Below are 27,702 nucleotides of genomic sequence, written 5' to 3' on the forward strand. Positions count from 1 at the left end.
CCCCCCCCCCCCCCCCCCCCCCCCCCCCCCCCCCCCCCCGCCACCGACTTTGGCGGACTTTTGCTCTCGGGCCTCTGGTTCTTGGTGTGCCTCAGGTCTGTGCTGCCTGGCTTTCTGGTGAGGCTTTCAGTCTGGTGCTTTTTCAGAAGTGGGATCAAAAAGGATCTTTTGACATAGGTTCGAAATTTTCTAGTCCAGTGAATATTTTTACTAGCTTACTTTTACACGTCTATAAAAGTAGGGCAAACTACATGTCTAGGCAAGAATGCACATATAAATAAGATATAAATGCTTGGAAATATATGTATTTAATAGTATGTGGTTTTCTAGTAAAGTGCAGCTCCTTTAAACAAGATAATATTTTGCCTAGTTTATAGAAATCTCCAGTAAAGAATCATAATACCCCAAACTGATTTATTATAGTCAATTTTGGCTTTAGGTCCTTTGAAAATAATAAAATCTGAAAAGCAGACCAAATGTCTGCAGTGTGCAAAGGGCGGAAGACAAAATAACATGTGGGTACCAAACTGTAAAACATTTAAAAATTCTATTACATCAGATTCAAGTTCAAAAGGCTTTGGAACTGAATGTGATTATTAAATGCTAAGAAAATCCAAACCTACATCCAACTGCATAAAAAGCTGGGGGCTGGGCAGGAGACAGGCCGGGAGAAGGGGCTAGGAATTAGCAGACCTGCCTTATAATCTCACTCCAGTCTGTTTTCGCTGGGAAGCCTTGGGCAAACCGCTTGTCCCCTCCGAGCCTCAGTTTCCTCTCACAAGAAGTACCTGCTCTGAAGGCTGCCATCAGTGTAACATAACGTGCCCTTTGGAAACTTTAGGGCACTCTGAAAATCCAAGGGGCCATTAATTTTAAACCGCATAAAAGCAGTGAAGATACAGCATCACCCATGGCTGCCTGAGAGGTATTTGGAGATGTGTTTATTTGTGTGGTGAGCAGATAAGATGCTTTAAATGAGTATTAGACCAGATCATAATTAGTGGTTTGCTTTCAAAGGAAGCTCCTTCTAAGGACTCCTTCAGACCAGAACTCGACTTCCCTGAGCTTCCTGGTGTTGGAGGGAAGCCTGTGAGAATCACGAGGAGGCCCACTCAAGGGGCAGTGGGGCAATCCGGTGCTTTTCCTGTGGGGTAGAGCTTACTGAGATCCTGGGGATGCAGGGCTGCCCATCCCAGACCCGCTCTCCCTCCTTCTCCAGCCCACCACCGTGCATGGCTGCCTCCACTGTAAGGAAGGGGGAGAGCATCCTACGTCCCTAGCTGAAATCAATCAACCAATTCCCTTGCAGAACCATTAAATGCTCACACGGTCACCGGCTAACTAGATGAAATGCACTCTGGACAGGGCCGAGAGTCACCACACAATCATGTTTGTGGCAGCTGCGGATTGTGCTGTCTGAGCTACTACCCATCGTGGTGATCGAAACGGTGAGCAGGGCTGCTCGGGAGGGTACCTAGGAGGCAAGCAGCGGGGGGCGATGTGGGGCAGGGATTCTGCAGCTACCAACGCTAAGTGGTGGTCAGTGGACCTCACGAAGGGAGGTGTAGAGGAATGGTCAGGGGAGCAGCTCTCCATCTTCTGACTGCCACTGTCTTACATGGGAAGAAAGTGTTCCAAAGTCAGGCAGAGGCGGAACCTTCCAGAACACACTAGCATCGATAATCAAAGTTTCCAATGGTGCTGCTCCCAAATGAACAACAATAGCAAGTCCTTTGTTGGGCAATAAAAAGGAAATCAGGTGCTGTTCCCGTGAGTGAATCCTTGGAAGCTTGTGCTGAAAATAAGGAAGCCTGTCCAAAGGAATAGGGAGGACCCAGCAGCAGGTACAGACAGTAAGAGAGGCTGGAGCAACTAAGAAAACCCACTGGGGAGGCGTGGAAGTGCAGCAGTCTAGGGCCACTTTGGAGAAGCAAAGAGCTCTCACACAAAGGGCCCCCACGGCCATGGCGGGAGGACACCACACCATCACCAGCGTGCGGCAGCTGCGCAGCACTAGAGACCAAGGCAGAGGTTCGGAGTCAGGCTCTTTGTCCGGAAGTGGGAGGGAGGCCCAGCCAGAAGGTGCGGGATGGGCTAGGTGGCAAGTGGCTAAGGTTCTCAGCCAGGCTTCAGATGCAGTGGGGTGGGAGGTAATGGTGTTGGAGGAGAATTCCAGCCCCTCATTACCTGTTAAAGGGGTCTTGTTGAAAACACTCCTTCCAAACCATGGAAGCTACTGCCCTGGACATCAGGTAAGAGTAGTACTTGGCACCATAGCCCACAAGGTGGCTGAATCGAAGCTGCCAGGCCTGCCAAAAGAGAAACACAGCACAGGAAATATGAAGTCTTTGTATTTTCAGATATTGTGTATGAGAACACAAAAGCACGTAAGGAAATCTGCAAACGTTTTAATTTAAATTTTATAGAGGTCTCCATCACTTATGATGTTAATATTTTTCCACATTTTATACTCTGTTATGCACTGGTGTGCTCCCCACCAAAGTTCATATATTGGAGCCCTAACCCCCATACCTCAGAATGTGACTGTACTAGAGACAGGGTCTTGAAAAGGGCGGTCAGGCTAAACTGAAGCAGTTAGTGTGGGCCCTAATCCAGTAGGACGAGATCCTTGTAAGAAGGGATACTGGGTTTGAGCTCAAAGGAAAGGTCATGTGAGGGCCCAGAAAGAAGGCAGTCATCTGCCAGCCAAAGAGAGGGGACTTGAAGAAACTAAGCCTGCCGCACCTAATTGTTTCCAAGTTCATCACTGCTGGGATTCATCTCTGTGACAGACACAGAGAGAGGACAGCCCACACTCAGCAGGAGGGGTGAAGGTCATAGAGCAGGGACGGACTTTCACATCTGTTGTAGCCTGCTTGGAATGCCTGGTCATCAACACGAGGAGAGGGAATTACGGGTCTGGCACTGAGTACATCCAATTCTTGTTTTTCTTTTCCTTTCTTTCTTTTCTTTTCTTTTTTTTTTTTTTTCTTTCTTTTTTTTTTTTTTTTTTTTTTTTTGAGGACAATAATGTAGTTATTGTAAGAAAGGCCATGTGAATTTTCATGGAAGAATACTCTTCCACTGGAAAATTTGTGTCCTGCCAATACTGTTCTTTCTTGGTACCTAAAAGCAAAACATCTACATTCTGATTGGTTAGTAGGAAGGTTATACGCCAATGCATAAATTTACCACAGCCTATTCACGGTCTAACACTGCTACAACAAAAGCTAGAATGACAAAAGCGGTCGTCAAAAGACAGATTTCTGACCTAAATATTTTTTACTTTTCTAAAACAAAAATGCAATAATCCACTGTCTTCTGATGTGTGCTTTCGTTCACGTTAACATTTTTTGAGAAAAAAAATTGAAGTCTAAGTTTTACAAAAGAATGTAAACAAAAAACCTGAGTTTTATTCATAATGACAGATGGATATATTATTGTTTCACCCATAATTTAATTTTTTCACTTTTTCAATGAAGGTATAATTGATATGTTATAATAGTTACAGGAATATATAATGATTCAATATATTTGTATATATTTTCAAAATGATCACCAGAGTAAGCTAGAAACCTATTTTTTTAAATGTAGATAATCATTCTTTAACAAATATTTTAATTCCCTGGAAAATAAAATATAAGGTGTAATCCTCACCATAAACCTATTAACTATATAAGCAAATACTACCTGATTAAGAGCAAATTTTTTTTTTTTTAAAAGATGGTTCTTTGATCACAGTGTGTGGCAAGTTTTAGAATGCAGTCTGTCTGATAGAAGTCTTATATCTGATAGAAGTCTTATATCTACTACCCAGGGACTCTAATAATGAGATCACAGTGCTAGTTCACTCTCTGCGTATGTCTAACATATTAAGACAACTATTTTGTCTGGATTGGGCAAAGGAGCTGTTATAAAAGAGGTAGTTAGTGCAGCAATGTGTGTTGTGTCGACCATACTTCGATTAAAAAAAACTAAAAAAAAGGAATAGCACAAATAAATGGAAAGTTGCAAGGGTGGGCAGGGGGAAGGAAGGTATGCTGGAGTACTAAAACTGATTTTGAACAGGAGGCTATCAGGGAAGAGAAATCAATCACCCTCCACATCCGCTTTCCCTGTTCTTCCAAAATGGCTACACTTGGAAGTAAGTGAGCGCCTTGTGAGTCACGTTCTGAAAGGAAAGAGACGTGCCCCTTGCTCCTGTGCCATACCATGCTGGGCCATCTGTGACAGTGAGATCCTACCTGTGGGAAGCCACAAGCTGGGAACGTGGTTTCCAACTCCACATCACCACCACCAGCACAGGGTGGGCGCACTCCCAAGGCTGTTACCTGGGGTCTGTTTACAGTAACCAGACCTGGATCCTTCCTCATTGGCCCCAGGCCCAGGTGCCAGCACCAAGAATACATGAAGGGCATTAGAGCTGAGGCCCCAGAAGCTCAACAGTGATCTTGCCCCAGATGGGAGAATGTGTCTGCACACTCTCTGGCCAACAGGTACCCTCAGCGGGCATGGGGGGAGAGGGGCATGGAAAGTAGAGACAGACTTTCTTTCCCGTCCTTTTTCCTATGCAAGCACCATTTAAATTGAAGGCCAATAGTCAAGGACCATCTAGGGTCAAATTCCATTATGATAAACTTTGAGTAACTAAATTTTTAGTCAAAGGGTTGGGTCTTTCAGAATTCACTTATAACAGATACAATGGTTCTGTATACTCTGTTTTATTAGAAAAGGGGATCTATGTCAATTTTGGGGTTATGCCGGCATCTTACTGGACCACTGGTAATCTTTCTCATATAGAGCCGCTGCGCTACAATGATATCTTTTGTCATGGAATATGGCCTGCTGTTTTAGTTTGATGCTCCACTGATAGTGGTTCTTATGCTACGGATGCTGTCAGCCTCTCTCAAGGTGGACGCCTCCAGTCAGGAAGTACACAGTTGAAGGGGTCCCGTCTTTGAGACCTCTTTGGTGATCTGCCATAACTAGTGCGGTAGCCTCTGCAGTACAGAGCAGAGTGTAATTCTGTTTAGATTCCCGCTGAATGCAGTTTTGTGTTGCCTCGAAAGCAGGCCTACCTCAAAAGAGGCATTTGATTCGAGCTACGAAATTTCTAAGTTTGTTCGTGTCATCAGTTCATAACTAAGTCCTCACATAAACAGAGTAATAAAAATAAGACCTTTCAGAAGTGTAGAAAGAGACATCAGGGTTTGTGCAATGCTCAATTTCCTGAGCTGCCACGGCATCTGCCTTATAGCAACATGCCTGCCTGGATACAGATATTCTGTCACAGGGCACACTCGTTGTGTCTTGTTCTGTAATTACAGGTTTGAGTTTGGTACTACACCCTTTCCTACCTCAAGACACGCTAGATAAATTACGCCCACCTGACACTTCTATCAGTGGTTTGTGAGTTTATAGTGCACGAAGACCTACAGCTCCACCGCTCTGTAACCACAAATAGCTGAATTCCTTCTGATTCAACCTAATAGGAAGTCTTTGTTATAATTTCACCCGTTCATCAGGAAAAGGAAAAGAGAGCATTTCATTTGAAGCTCAGGAATGACGACATGCTCTTCCTTTGAAGTTGAAGCTTTTTTCTTCCTGAGGGACACTATTGGATGGACAGACATGTTCACCCTTCCTTTGAAGTATAATGTGAAGATCTGGTCTTAAAACAAAGGACACGAATCCTTTGCAGTTTTTCTTTTATTCTGATGGGAAGTGTAGATCTTCCAACCCTGACATATCTCAAGGCATGGCTATCACAGACTTCTTGGTCAGATGAACCCCAGTGATCCCACAGATAAGAACGTGGAGCAGGAGAAGAGTATTCTAGGAAGCCTGTGCAAACTATCACTTGCTTTAGAACTCAGGGAAGGGGAGGTCCTCTGAGGATTCTATTTGCTGTAGCCACTTCCTAACCATGTGATTTTCCTCCATCCAAATGAGAGACAGGGTCAGGAACAGAAAGGCAGAAAAGGAGCCGGTTACCTACCATCTATTTCAGGTTCAGACCTAGAAGAGGAGCCATTGCGGAGTAAGCACTCATTAACTATATGTTAAGGGTTCAGTGATTGAACTGATCATTTCTCTTAATTATACTCTCAAATAGCACATCATTTCTTCATCTCTAGCTATATATACATATGTATATATGTATAAATGCATTTAACTAAAATCTATTTTAAAACAATCTTATCAGTAACATTATAAATTGGATGAGAACAGGAATGACACCCACTACTTCTTTGGTGTGTATCATATGAAATGAAATTCCCTTAAGACCAAAGACCAGAATACTGTGCCTATGTCTGGACTTAGCACGGTATGGGGACTACAGAGGGAATTCAACAGCTGTCTGCTGGACAGATGGATGGATGGATGGATCAATGGATGGACAGACACTGGAGGATTCTTTCAGGATGATGCTCAATGTTACTGAAAAATTAGCCTTTGACTGCGGTAAGGAGGCCAGGAATAATATCCACATCACAAACAAGAGGATACTACAGAGTTAAAAGCAAATTTTGGATCTTGTGCTGATTATTACTAATGTTGTTTTTTTTAAAAAAACTACATTTTTATTATATTATTTGATAGATGATACAAGACTTTAGAGGCTAATTTTGACACCAGTCTATATCATACTTCCTAGGGTAGTGACTTCAATTTCTTTCAAGCTCTGTAGAATCTAAACAAACAATGAGCCCAGCAATACCATGTAAGCTCAGAAAGGCCTACTGTTCAATGTGTACCTGTCATAATTAGGGTAACTAAAAGACAGCAAGAGACAAAGAAGCAAATTCCTGAGCTAGTCTTTATAGATAGACCATTTTGACTTTTTACATTCTCTACACACAATACTGTCAGTTTGTGGAGTAGCTCTTATGATACCAAATCTGTGGTATCCAACAGTGTTCAGTCACAGTGGAAAGCAGAGGAAGATATTTTTCCATCTCCCTTCTCATGTTTATATTCTCTCTCTCCCAATACATGTGTACACATATATTTTCCATGATTCAGTATGGACTGGTATTTCTAATTTGATAAAAAAAAAAAAAAAGAGTCCCCATAGACACTTTACCAAAACCTGAGAAATGATAGTGGCAAACAGGAATTCTCCATTTGTAATACAAAGTGATTTTAAATGAAACACAGCTACTGTGCTTGACAAACTTCCAGGTGGCCCCATGATCTCATTCATGCCTCTGTGAAATCACTCCCCTTGAGTGTGAGCAGGACCTGTGCCTTGCTTCTCACTAAGATAGTATGGCAACAGCAATGGAATGTCACCTTCATAATTAGTTGTGCTATACACAATATCTCGTCTGGTTAGCAGACTTACTCTAGAAACCTTCCTCGGTGGCCTAAAAAGTTGGCAGCCATGTCGGCAGTAAACCAGGTGAATCCTCTCGGATCTGGGAGGAAGGATTTAAGATGTGGGAGTGGCCTCTCAAACACAGTCCTATAGCTGACAGCAAGAAGTTGGGGCCCTGGATCCCACAGCTGCAAAGACAGGAATTCTGCCAATGACCCGGGTGAGGCAGTCAGGCCCCAAATGAGACTGCAGTCGGCTGACACCTTGGCTGCAGCGTGTGGCTCCCCGAACATGGAATATGCTGGCTATGCTGGGCTCTGCCTCCTGACATACAAAAACTGAGAAGGCTACTGGTTTAAGCCAGTAAATTTGTGGTAATTTGTTACACAGCAAGAGAATGTATATTATTATTAATTTCAAAAACTAAGAGTTGTACCCAGAAGTAATAAGAGAAATGAGCCCCAGAAAATATGGAAGGGATATTTATATTTATTAAATGTCTCTTCATCAAAATCTTTTGAAGATGACAGTCAATAGATATTTTGTAAATTTTTATAAACAGTTCAACATTTTACAAAAAGAATCAAGAAAGAGTAATTTGGTCAAGGCTCCTGGCCAAGATTGTTAAGCAGCTCCTCCTTATTTCCTTCTTCCTTTTAGGAAGGGAATCACACCCTTTCCCAAGCACATCTGAGCAAGGCTGCCGTTGCTCTGACAGAGACTACACTTCCCAGGCTTCCTTGAGGGGCTATGTTGTGTTCTCGCAGGCAAGGTAAGTGGAGGTGATGTGTTCAACCCTGTCCTTCAAAAGAACGCTCCTCATCCCCCTCTTCTTTCCCCCTCTTTGATAGCTTTGAGCAGTGAAAGCTGGTACCACCTTGGATGCAGATCAAAGCCACATGTTGAGGAGCCAACCAATCTGCCAGTCCCATCTGCACACCCTTGCCTTGTCAGGCAGAAGGAAGTGAACTGTATCTCATTTAAGTCATTGTATTTTGTTTTTCCAGCTGATGAGCACACAGGTCACATGTGTGGAGACGGAGTTCATAGCCAGGTGTCCTTTAAAATCAAAGCCCATGGTCTCTTGCTACTCCATGCTGCATATCATGAAGTATCGAATTAAATTATGAGACCTACTGCTTTCCATGAATGGGAAAAATATAATCACCCTGATTCTAAATTCTGGACCCTCAGAACATCCCTATGCAGGATTTATGTGTTTATATTTGAGACCCATGACTTAGACCTTAATTTCTATCATACCAGCTTAAACACATAAAAAACACACCATGTAGCTATTTTTACAGCTAAAAAAGAAAGACCTTATAAACGTGATAATAAGAGTAAGTGTTATAATAAGTTTAAATGTTAATACTGCTGGACTTGGGGGAGGCCTTTGGGACCTATGAGTGGCCTACAGCTGACAGCCAGGGGAAAGCTGGCTTGTGTATATTAATACTAAACCTAAGTATAATAATAAGAGTAAGTTAAAATGTTAAGACTGTTCTACATAAAAATATTTATCCACATTACATAAATCCTTCTCCACATAACCATTCAAACTTGAATAATTTCCCAAAGTGCCATTAAGATAATTTTCTAACCCTGAAACAGACTTCTGTGCCATATTTGTGTGTTTATAACACAAAACTTAATGATAACTGGGAGACATTTTCTATGCTAATGGTAGAATTATGGCCTATTTTCAGAAGACCCAATGTTAGAAGAAAAAAATCATTCTTAACAAACTGACCAAATCTCTTCAGGCAACTAATAGTAATGTCAGCCATATCATTATCGATGCACAAAATATTAATAAAGAATACACCTCTTTAGTATGTAAATCTCAATTATCAGTTTTCTTTACATAGGGATATTGAAATAAAAAACACTTCAAAAAAACAATAGCTTTGTTAATACTGGATTGTGCCTGTGAGAGCTAATTTATTAGCAGAGCAAAGGTGTAGCTGATTCAAATGTTTATGTTGTTAAAATGCTTATTAGATGAAACATGGATAGGTGATATTAATCTAACTAAAGAAGATAATAAATCAAAAAATAACAAGCATGGAACTGGAACCAAGAGATGCTGGCTTTTTTCTTCCTAATGGAATCTCCTTAACACTGCTTTTCCCCTTGTTTGTACCATCTCACAAGAAGGAGGAGGTTCTTCTCCATTCTAAAGGAACCCATGCTCAGGTAATGAGAACTGCCAGAGAACATGAGGGCTTCTGCTATCAGGAGGATACCCAGGGGACCAAGAGGGACCCCTGTAAGAACAGGACAGAATCAAGCACAGCTATGGTGTTAATACATCCACCAACAGAAGCAGGATACTAAAACAAACAAAAAACAATTGACAAAACAGCTGAGGGAACCATACCTAACAATAATTACTCTAAATGTAAATGGACTAAATTCTCCAATTAAAAGACATGGAGTGGCTGGCTGGATTTTTTTTTTTAAGAGTTTTTTATTTATTTGACAGAGAAAGACAGAGCGAGAGAGGGAACACAAGCGGGGGGGGGGGGGGGGGGGGGAGAAAGAAGCAGGCCTCCCACCGAGCAAGGAGCCTGACTCAGGGCCTGATCCCAGGACCCAGGGATCATGACCAGAGCAGAAGGCAGACGCTTAATGACTGAGCTACCCAGGCACCCCTGGATTTTTTTTTTTTTAAAGACCCAACTATAAGTTGCTGCAAAAGACTCATCTCAGCTTTAAGGACACACAAAGGCTCCATGTGCAGGGATGGAAAAATATATTCCATGCAAATGGGAAGCAAAAGAGAACATGAATAGCTATACTTACAACACAAAAAATAACGTTAAGACAAAACAGTAACAGAGACAGTTCATCAAGAAGATAGAACAGCTGTAAATATATATATGCTCCCAACGTAAGAGCACTTAAATATGTCAAGCAAATGCTAACAGATCTGAAGAGTAAAACAGACAATCAAACTATAATAGCAGGGAACTTCAATATCTGACTTTCAACAATGGCTAGATCATCCAGACAGAAAATCAACAGGGAAACATTAGAACCATTCTTTTAATCAAATGGTCCTAACACACATATATGCAGATCATTCCATCCAAGAACAGCAGACTACATACTCTTCTCAAGTACAAACAGAACATTCTCCAGCACAGGTCACAAAAAAGTCCTATCAAATTTAAGAAGACTAAAATCATACCAAGTACCTTCTATGACTATAATGGCATGAAACTAGATGTTAATAACAGGAGGAAAGCTTGAAAATGCACAAATATGTGGAAATTCAGCGACACACTTCTGAACAGCTAAAGGGTCAAAGAAGAAACCAAAAGGCAAAATCAAAAAAATCTTGAAACAAACAAAAACAAAGGTGCAAAATATCAAAATCTATGGGATGCTGCAAGGGCAGATTTAAGGTGGAATGTAGCAAAAATGTAAAAAAAAAAAATTTAAAATAAAAATAAGAAAAATCAACCTAACTTTTAAAGAACTAGAAAAAAAGGAAACAATTATGCCCAAAGTTAGCAGAAGGGAGGAAATAACAAATATCGGAGTGGAAACAGATTAAATAATGACTAAAAGACAACAGAAAATAACAATAAAATGAATAGTCTTTAAAGATTTATTTATTTATTTATTTATTTATTGAGAGGGAGAGGCAGAGGAAGGAGAGTAAGAATTCTTAAGCAGACTCCCTGCTGAGCACAGAGCCTGATATGGGGCTCAATCCCAGGACCCTAAGATCATAACTTAAGACAAAATCAAGAGTTGGCCACCCAACCAAATGAGCCACCCAGGCACCCCTGCAGCAGGTGTGTGTGTGTGTGTGTGTGTGTGTGTGTGTGTTTTAAGAAACAAAATTGAACCATATCCAGATACACCAAGAGCAGAAGTGAGAGGATAAGATAATATTAATAATGAAAGAAAACATTACAACTGATACCACAGAAACATAAACGATCATAGAGACTATAAATAATTATAAAGCAACAACTTGGACAACCTAGAAAAAATTGATGCATTCCTAGAAATATACAATCTATCAAGACTGAATCAAGAAAAAATAGGAACTCCCATATTGTTTTTCAGAGTCCACAGGAAGGGCAGGGGGTGGGAGGTTGGTTGGGCCTCGTGGTGGGTATTATGGAGTGCACGAATTGCATGGAGCACTGGTTGTGGTGCATAAACAGTGAATTCTGGAACACTAGAAAGAAATTTTAAAAATAAAAATTTTTTAAAAACTAGAAAATAGACAATAGAAACCAGTCAGAAACAAAGAATATTTTTCTTACAAAGAGTAAGAAGCAATGTGGCTCAAAATACTAAATTGAACCAGCTAAATGACTTGGAAGGATGTGTTAACTCCCAAATCTTCAGTCATTCCACTATAAATATAATAAAACCATTTACTATATTAAAAACCATTTCTATTACAATGAAAGAAAGAAAGAAATAAAATAAGAAAGAAAGAAAAGAATAGGAAATCTGAACAAACAAATTACTAGTAAGGTGACTGAATCAGGAATTAAAAACCTCCTAACAAACACAAGTCCAAGACCAGAAGGCTTCACAGGTGAATTCCACCAAATGTTAAATTAAAAAAATAAAAACTAATACCAATCTTTCCCAAAGTCTTTCAAAACAAAGCAAAACAAAAAGCAGAGGAGGGAACATTTCCAAACTCATTTTGGGAGCCCAGCATTGTGATGATACAAAAACCAGACAAGGATACTATAAGAAAATTACAGGCTGATATCCTTGATGAATACAGATGTAAAACTCCTCAATAGAATAACAGCAAACTGAATTAAATAGTACATCAAAAGGATCATACACCATGACCAAGTGAGATTTATTCCAGAGATGTAAACATTGTTCAACAGCCCCAAATCAATCATTGTGATACATCACATTAGCAAACAAGTGGATAAAAATCATACCATCATTTCAATAGATGCAGGAAAAGCATCAGACAAAATTCCACATCCAATTATGATAAAAACTCTCAACAAACTGGGTACAGAGAAAATGTACCTCAACCCATTAAAGGCCACACATGACAAACCTCATGCCATGCCAAACCTCAGCTAACTTCATACTCAATGATGAAAACAATGAAACTTTTTCCTCTCAGTTAAGGTAGTAAACAAAAATGCCCATTCTCAAAACTTTTATCACTGTAATACTGGAAGTTATAGCCAGAGCAATTATGCAAGAAAATGAAATAAAAGGCATACAAATCAGAAAAGAAGTAAAACTGTCTCTACAGTGACTTGATAGTACATAAAGAAAACCCTAAAAATTCTACACAAAAAACCATATTAGTCTAATAAACAGTTCAGTAAGTTGCAGGATATAAAATAAATGTATAAAAATCAGTTGTATTTGTATACCAACAATGAACTCTCAGAAAGAGAAATGAAGAAACAATCTCATTCACAATTGCATCAAAAAGAATAAAATATTTGGGAATAAATTTAACCACTGAAGTGAACGATCTATACAGTGAAAGCTACTGAAGAAGACACAAATGGGAAGGTATTTCATGTTCATGGATTAGAAAAATTAATACTGCTAAAATAACCATACTACCCAAAGCCATCTGTAGATATAATGCAGTCCCTATCAAAATTCTAATGGCATTTTTCTACACAATTAGAAAAAAAAATCATAAAATTTGTATGAAACACGAAAGACCCCAATAGCCAAAGCAATTTTGAGAAAGAATAACAAAGCTGGAGACAACAGGCTTCCTAATTACAAACTATATTACAAAGCTATAGTAACCAAAACAGTATGGCGTTGTAGGGAGGGAGGCAAGATGGCAGAAGAGTAGGGATCCTCATTTCATTTGGTCCTCTGAATTTAGCTAGATAACTACCAATCATTCTGAACAACTGTAAATTCAATCTGAGATGCAAGCAAAGAATTGCTGGGATTCTACAAATAGAAAAAAGTGACCATTTTTTGCAAGGTTGGAGTGGCGCAGAAGTGTATTGGAGGGGATATATGGGAGGATAAACAGCAGGAAGAGGGAGCCTCCAAAAGTCAGCTACCAGAAAGTAATATAGCCCCAGATGGCAAAATTGGAACTTTAAGGAATCTGGCCCAGTGAGAAACATCCCTGCGTGAACGGTGCTCAGGTGGCAAAGAGGGCAGAATCCTAGGTGGGACAATGTGGTCTCTGGATTCCCTTGGGTTACAGAAAATGGGGGTGCCAGAGCCAGCAAAATTTCCAAGCACTGTGGCAGGGAATCTGATATAGTCAGCAAGGCAGGAGTGGGCTCTCAGTTTGGTTTGCCATAAACCACAAACCAAGGCACAACTGGAAGACCACTCCCCGGGCAGGCGCCCTACAACTGGCAGGCCCGCTGTGACCCTCCTCCCTCCCCTGGGAGGATCAGTGTGGATGTACACTGCAGGAATCTGCAGAGTTTGACACAAAGTAGAAGATCGCCTTTCCCTGAGGGTTTACTGAAGAGAGAGGGCTGTGAACTTTCAGCTCCAGCAGAAGAAAGTGAAGCAGTTTACTCTGAGCCCAGCCCCCTGGCAAGGGGCAATGCAACTCCACCAAGGTAAAGACACCTAAAAATCAGCACAGCAGGCACCTCCCACAGAAGACCAGCTGGAACATCAAGGGAATACCAAGTTTAACAAGCACACACAACTGCAAAACTCCAGCAATAGGGAAAAACAGTATATAGAATTTGAGAGTTTTTTTTCTCATGTTTAATATTTCAGTTTAAATTTTTTCTTTTCTTTTTTACTTTTTTTCCTTTTCAACTAGTTTCTTTATCTATTCTTTGTTTTTAAGTCTTTTTTTAAACTTTCATTTTTACATTTTATAGATACACTCTTCACTTTTGGCTTCCTTTCACTGTTATAAATTTTATTTTTGTATATACATAAGTTTTGTTTCTTTATAATTTGGGGATTTAATGTTTTCTAACAAACAGACCAAAATATACTTAGGACCATGTGGATCCTGTTTTGTCCACTGGGGAGATTATATTCTCTCTTTTTTCCCTTTTCTTTTTTTCTCTTTCTTTTCATTTTGGTTTTCGATGTCTTCAAATTTGTCTAGTGTATATTTCACTTGAGTTTTGATTGATATATTTTTTTAATTTTTTAAATTTTTTTAAAGATTATTTTTTAAATATTTATTTATTTGACAGAGATCACAGAGAAGATCATGCAGAGAGGGAGGTAGAGAGAGAGGAGGAAGTAGGCTCCCCACTGAGCAGGGAGCCCAATGTGGGCCTTGATACCAGAACCCCGGGATCATGACCTGAGCTGAAGGCAGAGGCTTTAACCCACTGAGCCACCTAGCCGCCCCTTGGTTGATATTTTTTATTCTGTTCTCTCGTTCATTCATTCTTCTCTGGGGAAAATGACTAGAAGGTAGAATTCACGACAAAGGAAAGAATGAGAGGTAATATTCTCTGTCACAGATCAAATCAATATGGATATGAGTAAAATATCAGCTGGAATTGAGGATAATGATTATAAAGTTATTAGCTGGACTTTAAAAAAGCATAAAATATACTAGAGAATCTGTTAGTGCAAAAATAAACCTAATAAAGCTGAAATTAAAATTCTTTAACTGAGATGCAGTCTAAATTGGATGCTCTAACAGCTAGGATAAATAAGGCAGAAGAGAGAGTCACTGACTCAGAAGACATGATGATGGAAAGTAAGGAAGCTAAGAAAGAGAGAGAAAAACAACTGATGGACCATGAGGGGAGGCTCCAAGAAATCAGCTATACTATAAAGTGAAACAATCTTAGAATTATTGGGGTCCCAAAGGAAGAAGAAAGAGAGAGAGGGACAGAAGGTATATGCCGGCAAACTATAGCTGAGAACTTCACTCATTGGGAGAAGAAAACAGGCATTCAAGTCCAAGAGGTAGAGAGAACACCCCCAAACTCAATAAAAATAGATCAATACCCTGACATATACTGATGAAGCTTGCAAATTTCAGAGATACAGAGAAAATCCTGAAAACAGCTTGAGGGAAGAGCACCTTAACCTATGATGATAGAAATATTAAACTGGCAGAAGATCTATATACAGAGACCCGGCAGGCCAGAAAGGGCTAGAATGAGCACTAAATGAGAAAAACATGCAGCCAAGAATATTTTATCCAGGAAGGCTGTCATTCAGATTGGAAGGAAAGATAAAGAGCATCCAGGACAAATAGAAACTAAAAGAATTTGTAATCACTAAAGCAACCCTGCAAGAACTTTAAAGGGGATCCTGTAAGTGAAGAGAGAGCCCAAAAGTAACAAAGACCAGAAAGAAAACAGAGACAATCTACAGAAACATGGACTTTACAAGTAATACAATGGCACTAAATTCATATGTCAATAGTTCCTCTGAATGTAAATGCGCTAAATGCTCCAATCAAAAGACAAAGAGTATCAGATTGGATAACGAAAAGCAAGACCCATCCATATGCTGTCTACAAGAGACCCATTTTAGACCTAAAGAGACTTCCAGATTGAAAATGAGGGCATGGAGAACCATTTATCATGCCAAGGGACATCAAAAGAAAGCTGGGGTAGGAATCTTCGTATCAGACAAATTAGATTGTAAATGAAAGACTGTAGTAAGGGATGAAGAGGTACACCATATCATACTTAAAGGGTTTATCCAACAAGAAGATCTAACAATTAAACATACTTATGCTCCTAACTTGGGAGCAGCCAGTTATATCAACCAATTAATAACCAAATTAAAGAAACACATTGATAATAATACAATAATATTAGGGGACTTCAACACCCCATTCATGGCAATGGACAGGTCATCTAAGCAGAAGATGAACAAGGAAGCAAGAGTTCTGAATGACACACTGGACCAGACGGACTTCGCAGATATATACAGAACCTTCCATCCTGAAGCAACACAATACACATTCTTCTCAAGTGCACATGGAACTTTCTACAGAATAGATCACATCCTGGTTCACAAATCAGTCCTCAACCAGTATCAAAAGATTGGGATTATTCCCTGCATATTTTCAGACCACAGTGCTTTGAAAGTTGAACTCAATTACAAGAGAAAGTTTGAAAGGAACTCAAACACTTGGAGGTTAAAGAGCATCCAACTAAAGAATAAATGGATCAACGAGGAAATTAAAAAGAATTTTAAAAACTTAGGGAAACAAATGAAAATGAAAACACAACTGTTCAAAACCTTTGGGATACACCAAAGGTGGCCCTAAGAGCAACACAAGACTTTCTCAAAAAATGAGAAAAGTCTCAAATGCACAAGCTAACCTTACACCTAAAGGAGCTGGGAAAAGAACAGAAAATGAAGCCTAAGCCAAACAGGAGAAGAGAAATAATAAAGATTAGAGCAGAAATCAATGAAATAAAAACCAGAAGAACTGTAGAAGAGATCAATGGAACTAGAAGCCAGTTCTTTGAAAAAACTAATAAGATCAATAAGCCCCTAGCCAGACTTATCAAAAAGAAAAGAGAAAGGACCCAAATTAATAAAATCATGAATGAAAGAGGAGAGATAACAACCAACACCAAGGAAATAAAATTTTAAGAACACATTATAAGCAAGTATGCCAAAAAATTAGGCAATCTGAAAGAAAAGGACACACTCCAGGAAACAGGTATAGTAGTATACTATACTACTGGTTTTGGTAGCAAAACTGAAACAGGAAGGAAAAGAAAACCTGTGAACAGACCCATAACAAGCAAGGAAATTGAAGCAGTAATCAAAAATCTCCCAAAGGAGATTCCCAAACAGAAGTCCAGGGCCTAATGGCTTCCCATCTGAATTCTACCAAACATTTAAAGAACTAATGCCTATTCTTCTTAAGATGTTTCAAAAAAACAGGAAATGAAGGAAAACTTCCAAACCCATTCTATAAGGCAGCATTATCTTGATCCCAAAACCAGACAAAGACTCCCCAAAAAAGGAGGTTTACAGACCAATATCCCTGATGAACATGGATGCCAAAATACTCGCCAAGATGATAGCCATTAGGATTCAACAGTACATTAAAAGGATTATTCACCATGACCAAGTGGGATTTATTCCTGGGCTGCAAGGTTGGTTCAACATTCACAAATCAGTCAATGTGAAAGGAAACCAACTATATGATCCACTCAATTGATACAGAAAAAGCATCTGACAAAATACAGCATCCTTGATGCAGAAAAAGCATCTGACAAAATACAGCATCCTTTCTTGATTTAAACTCTCCACAGTATAGGGATAGAGGGAACATATCTCAATATCATAAAAGCCATCTACAAAAAAGAATATTATTCTCAATGTGGAAAAACAGAGTTTTTCCTTCTCTCAGTCAGTTTTTCCTTTAATGTCAGAAACACAACAGGGATGCCCACTTTTACCATGCTGTTCAACATGGTATTAGAGACCCTAGCCTCAGCAATCAGATAACAGAAAGAAATAAAAGTCATTCATTTTGGCAAAGAAGTCAACCTCTCACTCTTCACATGATATGATACTTTATATAGAAAACCCAGAAGACTCCACCCCAAAATTGCTATAACTCATACAGGAATTCAGCAAAGTGGCAGGATATAAAATTAATGCACAGAAATAAGTTGCACTTCTATACACTAACAATGAGACAGAAGAGAGAGAAAATAAGAAACTGATCCCATTTACAACTGCACCCAAAACCGTAAGATACCTGGGAATAAACCTAATGAAAGAAGTAAAGGATATGTACTCTATAAGCTAGAGAACACTTATGAAAGAAATTGAGGAAGACACAAAGAAATGGAAAAACATTCCATGCTCATGGATTAGAAGAATAAATACTGTTAAAATGTCTAGGCTACCGAGAGCAATCTATACATTCAATGCAATCCCTATCAAAATACCATCACCATTCTTCACACAGCTGGAATAAATAATCCTGAAATTTGTATGGAACCAGAAAAGACTTTGAATAGCCAGAGGAATGTTTAAAAAGAAAAACCAAAGCTGGACATAATCAGGCTGTGTGAGCCGCCAATAGAATCTTCCTTCACTCCTCCAAGGGACCGGCTTATTTATAGGTTTATAACCACCTCCATCCTAGCCCAGAGCAGGCAGACAACATTCCTAGCCTAGAAGATAAAGGTGCAACACAAAAGGGGGAAGGACAAACGGAACAGTTCAAGGTCAAATATGGGCTTGTCGACTTCTTGCATTAAACAGGCAAGGAGAACCCTGGACTCTCCTCCTCAGAACCCTTAGCTGTTAGATTTCATGTCCTATCACTTTTTCTTCCTCACTCTGCTTTTTGGCTCATCAGACAACACCATCTTTATCGTTGCTTTTCTGTCTGCCTCAGACTCTTTCCTCAGACAGGAATGACTCAATTCCCTCACTCTCTTCAGTTTCTGCTCAAGTGATCCTTTCCTGACCCCTGCCTTTTCTGAGGTTAAAAAAGGAACACCGTCTCACTCAGTGCCCAGTGGGGGTGCAGTCAGGAGGCTGAGAATGAAGGCCATGCCTCAGTTTTACTGCTGCCCTCCTGCCCCTGGGAGCTGAGCCCTCGTGGCAGAAAGGGCCTGCTTGTCCCCTGAGTCCCTGCTCATCAGAGCTCCCATCACGGAGGGCTTTGCTTCCACAATCGTCTCTGGCACTTGGCCAGGGCCTGGTTCTCCTGCCTGCGACCTTAGCCTCACCCCCCCCTCTGGGGCTGCGGATCTCCCTGATGTTGGACCCAAATGCTCGGCTGCAGCCACTTTGCACCCCCGCCTCCCCACCGTGACCACACCTGACCCTGTCCGTGTTCGTGTCATCGGTCAGCACCTGGGACAACTATAGTGGAGTTGCTAAGGGGAAAATGATTCATGGAGGTGAAAGATAAAAACAAACAAACAAACAAAACACTCATTTAATGTTTCCAAAATACGATCCCAGTTACAAATGAGTTTTTATTGTGCTTTTCAAGTCTTCAAAGAGAAAGCTAGAGAGGCTGTGTTTCCTTCCCTGATCCCCTCAAGACCCTGCAACCTGCACGAGCAGCAAGGACCTGCCTTCCTGTCCTCCTCGCCTGGTGCACGACGTACAACCGCTAAGCACAGAGGCTCAAAAACCATCCATCTTTTCAAAATTTGCTGAACACTCCCAGCAGGTCAGGTACCGGGGGGAGCATTGATGGACACTGCCCCCACCGCCTATTGCAGAGACAGATACGAAATAGAGTGTCACTGGAATAATCACATGACAAGTGCCAAGTGATTCCGGGCTTGGCACTGACCGGCTGTATGAACATCGTCTGATGCTGGGACCTCCCTACATCCTCATCGTGAGCCTGAGACCATGATCACACCCACCTCTGAGGAGCGCTTCGTGGGTTAAACGAGAGAAACTAAGCAAACAGTGTTGGCCTTCATGGATGGCTCAGTTTGTCAGCTACAAATACAGTCCTGTGCAAGTGGAGAGAATACCATGTACCTCTTTGTATCTTGGGCCCAGCACTGTGTCTTCAAAAAAATATTCACAAAAAGATAATAAAAAGAGTAGGAAAACTAAAATCAAACCACTGTAATTGAGATACAACTAACATCAGTAAGCCAACTTCTCTTTCTTTAATTAACTAGTCTCAATAATCACTAAAATCTTAACAATGTCAAGAAATAGGCAAAAAAAAAACCAATTAATTTACTAAACACACACACACACACACACACTTCTGAATTTCTGAAGTGATAAGACTGTCACTAAAAAAAAAAAAAAGATTATCACTTTTATTAACTCCTCATAGGATTGAATGAATGGCTATAGTTAACACCAAAGAATTTACAATTCTTAGCAGACAATGTTCCAAAAGTCCTATTATTTCATCCCTGAAATTTGTGAAATCTAGTATCTCCACAGTAAAACTGTCATCTCACTGGCTCTCACCTATTAACCTAATAACTCCAAGTAATATTTCCTTAGCTTCCTGGATCTGAGTGACTGCTGCTTTCCAAACCTATTTTCTAATTCTCATGGTGAAAGATCCGTCCAGATCATATGAAAATATACCTTATGAACTTTCCTTTATGTTGCCTACAATGCACACAGCTAGACAGGCACATGAGGAAATGTGTCTCCCTGAGGGTTACACTCTTGGCAAGACGCAAGTGAGTGGGTAAAGCTGGGGAACACCTTGACCTCCAGGTACCCAAGCTGACCACCTCCCCAACCCTATGCAATCCCGTGAAGGTACTCCAGAAGTTTATGAAGTGATGGCACATTCTGAAGGACCACTCAGGGCCCGTGACAGTATGTCTTCTGTAGGTCATGTTATTACCTGTATTTTGTACAGAATAACCAGCAGAAATAAAATATGTGACTGATCCGCTGAAATTATGAGGGTTGCCTGCTTTCTATCAACAGGTCATCAATCCTCTCTGATGATCCTGTCTGAAGAATTTCCAAAATTCCTGATGAACAGCTTTTAGCAATTTCTTACCAAAAAATAAAAAAGAAACCGCCAGAGTTATGGTTGAAACATTTGGAAAACGTGGGTAATGACAAACAGTACATATTACTGCCGTTCAAAAACAGCATCAGGTAAAAAGAATTGACTAACCATGAATAAATATTTGCAGTTACTATAAAAAAAAAAAAAGCAGCACCTAAGTATTATTGTGACTTTGTATAAAAATAATATCAACCAATAGTATCAATCAATATCTTATAATGTTATAATAATAAGAGCTACATAATGACCCTCCCTTGCTTATATCTCTTTTAAGTTTGAAAGTTCAAGGTGTAATTTTCAAAAGGATCAGCCATAAATGATGGCTTGTCTAGGACGGAAATGAACTAACTGCCTTCTAGTTCCTTCTAAATCTACAGGTTACTAAGTTAAACCTTACTCCATACAACGGTAGCCAGAACACATGCCTGAGGCCAGCTGGTCAGTTCGGTGTCCTCCCTTACCAGAAGGAGAAGAAACCAGCCAGTGTCACCTTCACAGCCTTTCCCTGCTCCAAGGCTAAATGATGTCAGCATTCACCCTTCTCTTAAAAATTCAGGTAAAATCCACACGCCATTAAATCCATCCTTTTAAACACAATCCAGTGATCTTTAGTATCTTCGAAGCTGTGCAACCATCACCACTCATTCCAGAATATTTTCATCATCCCCAAGAGAAATCCCTTGCCCATTAGCAGCCACTCTACATTCCCTCCTCCCTCCCAGCCCCTGATGATTACCAATCTACTTTCTGTACCTACAGATTTGCCTATTCCGGACATTCTACATACATGGAATCAGACAATAGACAGTCTTTCATGTGTGGCTTCCTTCACGTAGCATAACATTTTTAAGAGTTATTCATGTTGTAGCACAGCAGTGTTTAATTCCTTTTGTGGTCAAATAATACTTCATTGTAGCGATATACAACTCTTGTTTATCCCTCCATCCAATGGCAACAGAAGGACATTCAGATTGCTTCTACGTTGGGGCTATTATGAAAAATGGTGCTATTCACACTTGTGCACCAATTTTGGGTGGACACGTGTTTTCAGTTCTATTGCATATATAGCTAAAAGTGGAATTGCTCAGTCACATGGTAAATCTGTTTAACTCTTTGGGGAACTACCAAACTGTTTTCCAAAGCATCACACCTTTTTATATTCCTACTGAAAGTGTACAGGGTTCTGATTTCTCCATGTCCTTGCTAATACTTATCATTGCCTATCTCTTCTCTGATTTCCATCCCAGTAGGAGTAAAGAAGTGTATCTAATTATGGTTTTGATCTGCATTTCCCTAAGGACAAATGATATTGAGCATTTTTATCTCGTGTCTTTTTGTCGATGCCACTCTGACAGGTGTTGAGGTAGTATCTCACTTGTGGTTCTGATTTGCGTTTCACTGACAATTACTGATACCAAGCTGCGTTTCAGGTACCTGGTGGCCATTTGCAGGTCTTCTTTGAAAAAACGGTCTAGATACTCCACCTATCTTTGAATATGATTGTTTTTCTCTTGATTATAGAAGTTCTTTATATCTATATCCGTTTAGGCTGACGTCTCACTCATGTAGCCACAGAGATCCAAACTGGGATATGCAGTTCCAGGGCTCTGGCAGGGAGGGGAAAAGAGCAGGAGAGACTCAGGGGGCTGGTGTCAGCAAACATGAGTTCTTGCGGGGCAAATGCTGGTGCAATTGGCAGGGGGTCTGCACTGTGCCATTTCTTAGGTGGCAGAAGGTGCTGGGTTTGTCTGCAGAGAAAGTCACTGTTACCCACAGTCACTCCGATCGCATGGTTGAGATTGATAGCCCCCGTTTTTCTTCCTTGTTCCTAGCTATCTCTGTACATCTCAGTTTTACCAGTCTAGTTTTGGGGTGAAACTGAAGTGTGACCTTTGCATGGTGCCCTGAAAGGGGGAACTGGCCCCTTTTGTGAGGAAGCTGGCCACTCACGGTGCTCTTCCTTTTCAGGCAAGGTGGATTCTTTCCAGTGGGAAGTTCCCTCGTGGTGCTGAGCAATGGCAGCTTAGGGGATGAGATGATGCAGGCAAAATTCAGCTGTCTTCCTTCTCTGCTTACATAGCTGTTGTTCTCAGGTCTTTTTATTCCACTGCGTTGCCAGAGTTTCTTAAGTGGACTCCAGGGCTCTCCCAGATCTATTTCTCTATGTAGGTAGCTACCTAATTATTGAGCTTTGGAAGGGAATGGAGACTGGGGTCTCCTGTGTGGACATTTTGGTGATGTCATTCTTGGAATTCCACAATCTTGATTACTACAGATTTTGTAGTAAGTTTTGAAATTGGGAAGTGTGAGCTTTGCCTTTTTTTTTTTTTTTTTTTCTTTTTCAAGATTGTTTTGGCTATTCTGGGTCCCCTGTGTTTCAATATCAATTTTATGATTAGCTTGTCAATTCTGGCAGAAACAAAACAGCTGAGATTTCATGACTGTATTGACTCTGTAGGTCAATTTGGGAAGTACTGCCATCTTAACAAGCCTTCCAGTCTATGAACATGAGACATCTTTTCATTTCCTTAGGGCTTTCTTTAATTTCTTTCAATAATGTTTTATGGTTTTCAGTACACAAGTGTTCGACTTTTTCATTAAACTTATTCCTAAGTACTTTATTCTGTTTGATGCTATTATAAATGGAACTATTGTAATTTAACTTTTGGACTGTTTACTGCTAGAGCATAGAAACACAATTGAGCATTGTTATTAGTCTTAAATTCTGCAACCTTGTTGAACCCATTTATTAACTGTGTTTTTCATGGATTCCCTAGAACTTTCTAAATACAAGATCATTTCATTTGCAACAGAAATAATTTTACCTTCTCCTTTCCAATATGAATGCCTCTTATCCCTTTTTCTTGCCTAATTGCTCTGGCTAGTATGGTATTTAGCATGGTATTTAATAAAAGCAAAAATAGCAGACCATATTGTTCTATTCCTATCTTAGGAGAAAGCTTTCAACCTTTCAGCACTGAATATGGTATTAACTACAGGTTTTTCCTAGATGCTCTTTATCAGGTTGAGGTTCAGCACTGATTTATGATTCCTTATCCCCAGTTACATTCAATCGATCCTTAGGTCCTGAAATTTTTACTTCAATATATTTCTCCTATTTCTTCCCTTATGCCCATGCCTACCATCAATGCCCAGATTTATTACATCCTTATCATCTTCTGACTAGATTGTAAGGCCTTCAGAGCAGGAGCTATGGGCATGTGTGTGTATATATATGTGTATATATGTATGTATACACACACACACCCACACATATACTAAAAGAATCACATTCATTAAACAAGATCAAGACACTGTGGAAAAGAAAGAAGCACCAGCAGCTATGGGAAATAAAAACATAATTGTGAAAAGCGAAAAACAAAACTAAAAACTAACTAAGACAATAGTGAAGATAGGAGGAAGGAAAAAAAAATCTAAGTGATGTCCCAGACTAGAGCACAGAACCAAAGCCAACTAGGAATCCCAGAAGGAGGGAGGGAAGGAAGGCGGGAAGGTGGGAGGAAGTGGCTGGAGGGGCTTCGGTCTATAGCAGTGTGCATCTGACGCTTCAACCAACTGTCCCTAATGAAACAACTACAATACTGGGTAAAACATACTTAAAAAAAAAAAAAAAAAAAAACCTGCGAATGTGTTCCTGGCATAGGAGACAATAAAATGTTATCAAAATGACCAAGTGGAACATTTTTACAAATAAAAATGGATTTTTTAAGCATCTTGTAAAATCCACTCTATTTTTATATTTCTTTGCATTTATTACTGGGATAGACCCTGTCTTCCCTGCCTTCAATATTTTTACCCTCCAACCCATCTCCACGTTAAAATCTTCCCTTTCCGCTGCAGCATGTACCTGCTCGTGTCACTATTCTGCTTACAAACTTTAAACCTCCAGGGTCTCCCCATTCCCTCCAGAATCACGTATAAGCCTCTGTGCAGACACAAAGGACTCTTGACTGTTTAATCCTATTTTCATTTCCAATACCCAGACAATAACCCCTCTTCCCATACCAAGCTCCCTATTGTCAGGCAGCCCTGGACAAGCATATTCCCTAACCACCCTTTATCATACCTCCCTTGTCCCTCCCCCCCGACCCCACTGCACACCACCTTAGACTGGGGTAAAACCTGACTTCGAGGTGAGTAAGCACAGAGGCACCTGGGTGGCTCAGTTGGTTTGGATTTAAAACTTGGCAATAGTCATTCAACATATTCGTAAGTTGCAAACATAGTTCTCCCGGACCCTTCAGCCAGATTCCCCAGTGACAAAATCCCAGATAAACAGAGCACATTGTGGAGTCCAGGAAACCAGCACCGGCACCACCCTGGTAAGTCCGTGTTCTGAATTACTTCTTCGTCCTATACTTGCTCATTTTGATTACCTCTGAAGTTGATGGTCTTTTATTTTTCAGGGTGGGTCCTGGGATTGAGGCCACTGTGTTGTCAGGCTCCCCGCTCAGTGGGGAGTCTGCTTCTTCCTCTGCCCCTTCCCTCCCCTCCCCTGCACCATGCATGCCCTTTCTCTCAAATAAATATATAAAATCTTAAAAAAAAAAAAAAAAAGAGGTGACTAAGCACAGATAAAATGTGATTTCTGATGCCATGAGACACAATTAAACACTTCCTTGCCTGAAGAGAGCTCTCACAGCACGACACTACCTCATTTTTCATGCTGTAACTTATATACGTCTATATCCATCTTTCTCAAAAGACAAGGTCTGTCAAATGAATTAATCCATATAAGGAGAAATGGTGGCACTGGGATTAAATAGGAGTTGTAGTTTTATTTCTCAGTAATATAGCTATAAAATATCGCTATCTGAAAAAGGTTTTATGGTTGACTTGAAAAGAAGGGTAGAATAAGCAAAAAAAAAAGAAAAAAGAGGGTCACAATAAATTAACATGGTGTTTTTCAAACTGTGGAGCCATTATTTATTAGTGGTTTGTGAAATCAATATAATAGGTTGTGACCAGCATTTACTAAGCGAAAATGCAGAATAGAAAATATTGGAACACAATGCACTTGGTTAGAGTAACTTTTAGTCAGTGGTACTTTTGTTTCAGTTTCATATATAAATACACACACCTAAACATACAGACAAATATTTGTGTAACATATCATAATATAATGTATTTCTTACTGTGGGCTTTGTCAAATGCTTGAAAGTCAATGGGTTAATCGTTCAAGGACACAGATAAGAAAACCAGCACTACCCTAGGTAGAGAGAGAAGCCAAGGATATGACAACAGATGAAAAAGCTTAAGATGGGTGATCTCATAGCGTATACTGGATTTTTACCTGCGGGGAAGTAGATTATGCCGAGATAAACCACCTCTGTGGCTCTCTACATTCAGTACTTTAAGATATTTGTGTTTTTCTAACATTATATATAATCAGAATGCAGGCTCTGGAATGATGTGCCAGTCTCAACCGATTCTGCTTTCGGTCCTTGTTGATGATACTTGTGAAATCTTGCTATCACTGACACAGAACAAAAGAAGTCGCAGGCTATAGGTCAAAATTATGAACCACTGTAAGCTGACCACTCTGAGATGTCCCACTCTGAAAAATAAAAGACCATCAACTTCAGAGGTGATTGACGTAGAAAGAATTTAGAACACGAAGTTAAAAGGGTGGTGCCAGTGCTTGTTTCTTGGACTCCACAATGTGTTCTGGTTGTGTGGGACACTGTCACTGGGGAACCTGGCTGATGGGTCCAGGAGAACTGTATTTGTGACTTAGAGTATTACCAAGTTTTAATCCAAAATAAGAGGTTGTTAAAAATAATTGGGATTAAAGTGTTCGGTGGATTCTTAGGCTTGATGCCAGTGGGCTAATTTGAGATTACTCCACCACTATGACTATGCTCATTACTCATGATGGAGACAAACCAGCTTACGGCTGAATTCTCCTATTTCAAGTGAGCCAGCTTAGCCACATCTAGGATTACTCCACTTTTTTTCAACACTGTGCTTTTCTAAACTAAACTGTGGCCATATATTATTCTCCAAAATCTTTTTATACATTTCTTTATTCACTTGAATTTAATTTCAATATAGGACTGGCTGAACAATATAGGACTGGCTAAGTTTTAAAAGGGAAAACGCACTGCAAAGAGTGGCTATGAAATAAATGTAAACTATCACTTGATTTATAGACCTCCACTGCTTTCATTTAAAGGACTTAGCACCAGGAAAGGGTTGTTTAGACTGTACTTTGGCTTAAGTGGAAAGAAGTTATTGCTGAAACTGTATAAATCATCTCAAATATTATTTGATTTTGGCTTTTAAGAGTCTGAGTTTTCCTAAGTATTCAGAGAAAGTTTGGTTCACTTTTCACTCTCCATAAATCAGCAAGTATTTCAAAGCTTCCCTGAGACACAGAAAAATATACACATGTGAAAAGAATGATTGTACCATCCCAAAGTTAAGGATCTGAAGATAATGCATGTTAAAGAAAGTAACTAACTGGGTCCTTGGTTTGTAATTATTAAATATGTAAAGATGTGTAAAAGACACCAAGATGAGCTATTCTCATACATTCATAACCACATATGGTCACGGAAGGCAGTTAGAAGGGTGCAGACCCACCATCATGGTGCTCGGGCCACTCACTAGCTGCGTATTACTATGGGGACCTCCGACCATCTTTCAGGAACAGAGATCATCCTCAAAAGTCACTGACAAAAGAATGTGGCACACATGAAAGACCCCGTCTATTTTAATGTATTAAGTTACTTTACCCACTATTACCCATCCACATGCAAGTGATGAGATTTTCTTCCCCATATGCCATTTTTTTATCATTGAAATTCCTCCTTTTGAGTAAACAAACCAACAAAGGGAATATAGCGAATGGTATTGTAATAGTGTTGCCCGGTGATTGATGGGAGCTACACTTGTGGTGAGCAGA

General features: G+C 40.0%; 1 protein-coding gene across 1 annotated transcript in view; it reads right to left on the minus strand.

Moving 5' to 3' along the window:
• Positions 1 to 27,702, minus strand: part of MIPEP (mitochondrial intermediate peptidase) — a 168,516-nt gene that overhangs the window by 25,670 nt on the left and 115,144 nt on the right. The window contains exon 17 of the mRNA XM_059377516.1: positions 2,188 to 2,309. Coding sequence (XP_059233499.1) covers positions 2,188 to 2,309 — 122 coding nt within the window. The remainder of the gene's footprint in view (positions 1 to 2,187; positions 2,310 to 27,702) is intronic.

This window comes from Mustela nigripes, chromosome 15 (genome assembly GCF_022355385.1).
Source record: "Mustela nigripes isolate SB6536 chromosome 15, MUSNIG.SB6536, whole genome shotgun sequence".
In the NCBI taxonomy this organism is placed as follows: Eukaryota; Metazoa; Chordata; class Mammalia; order Carnivora; family Mustelidae; genus Mustela; species Mustela nigripes.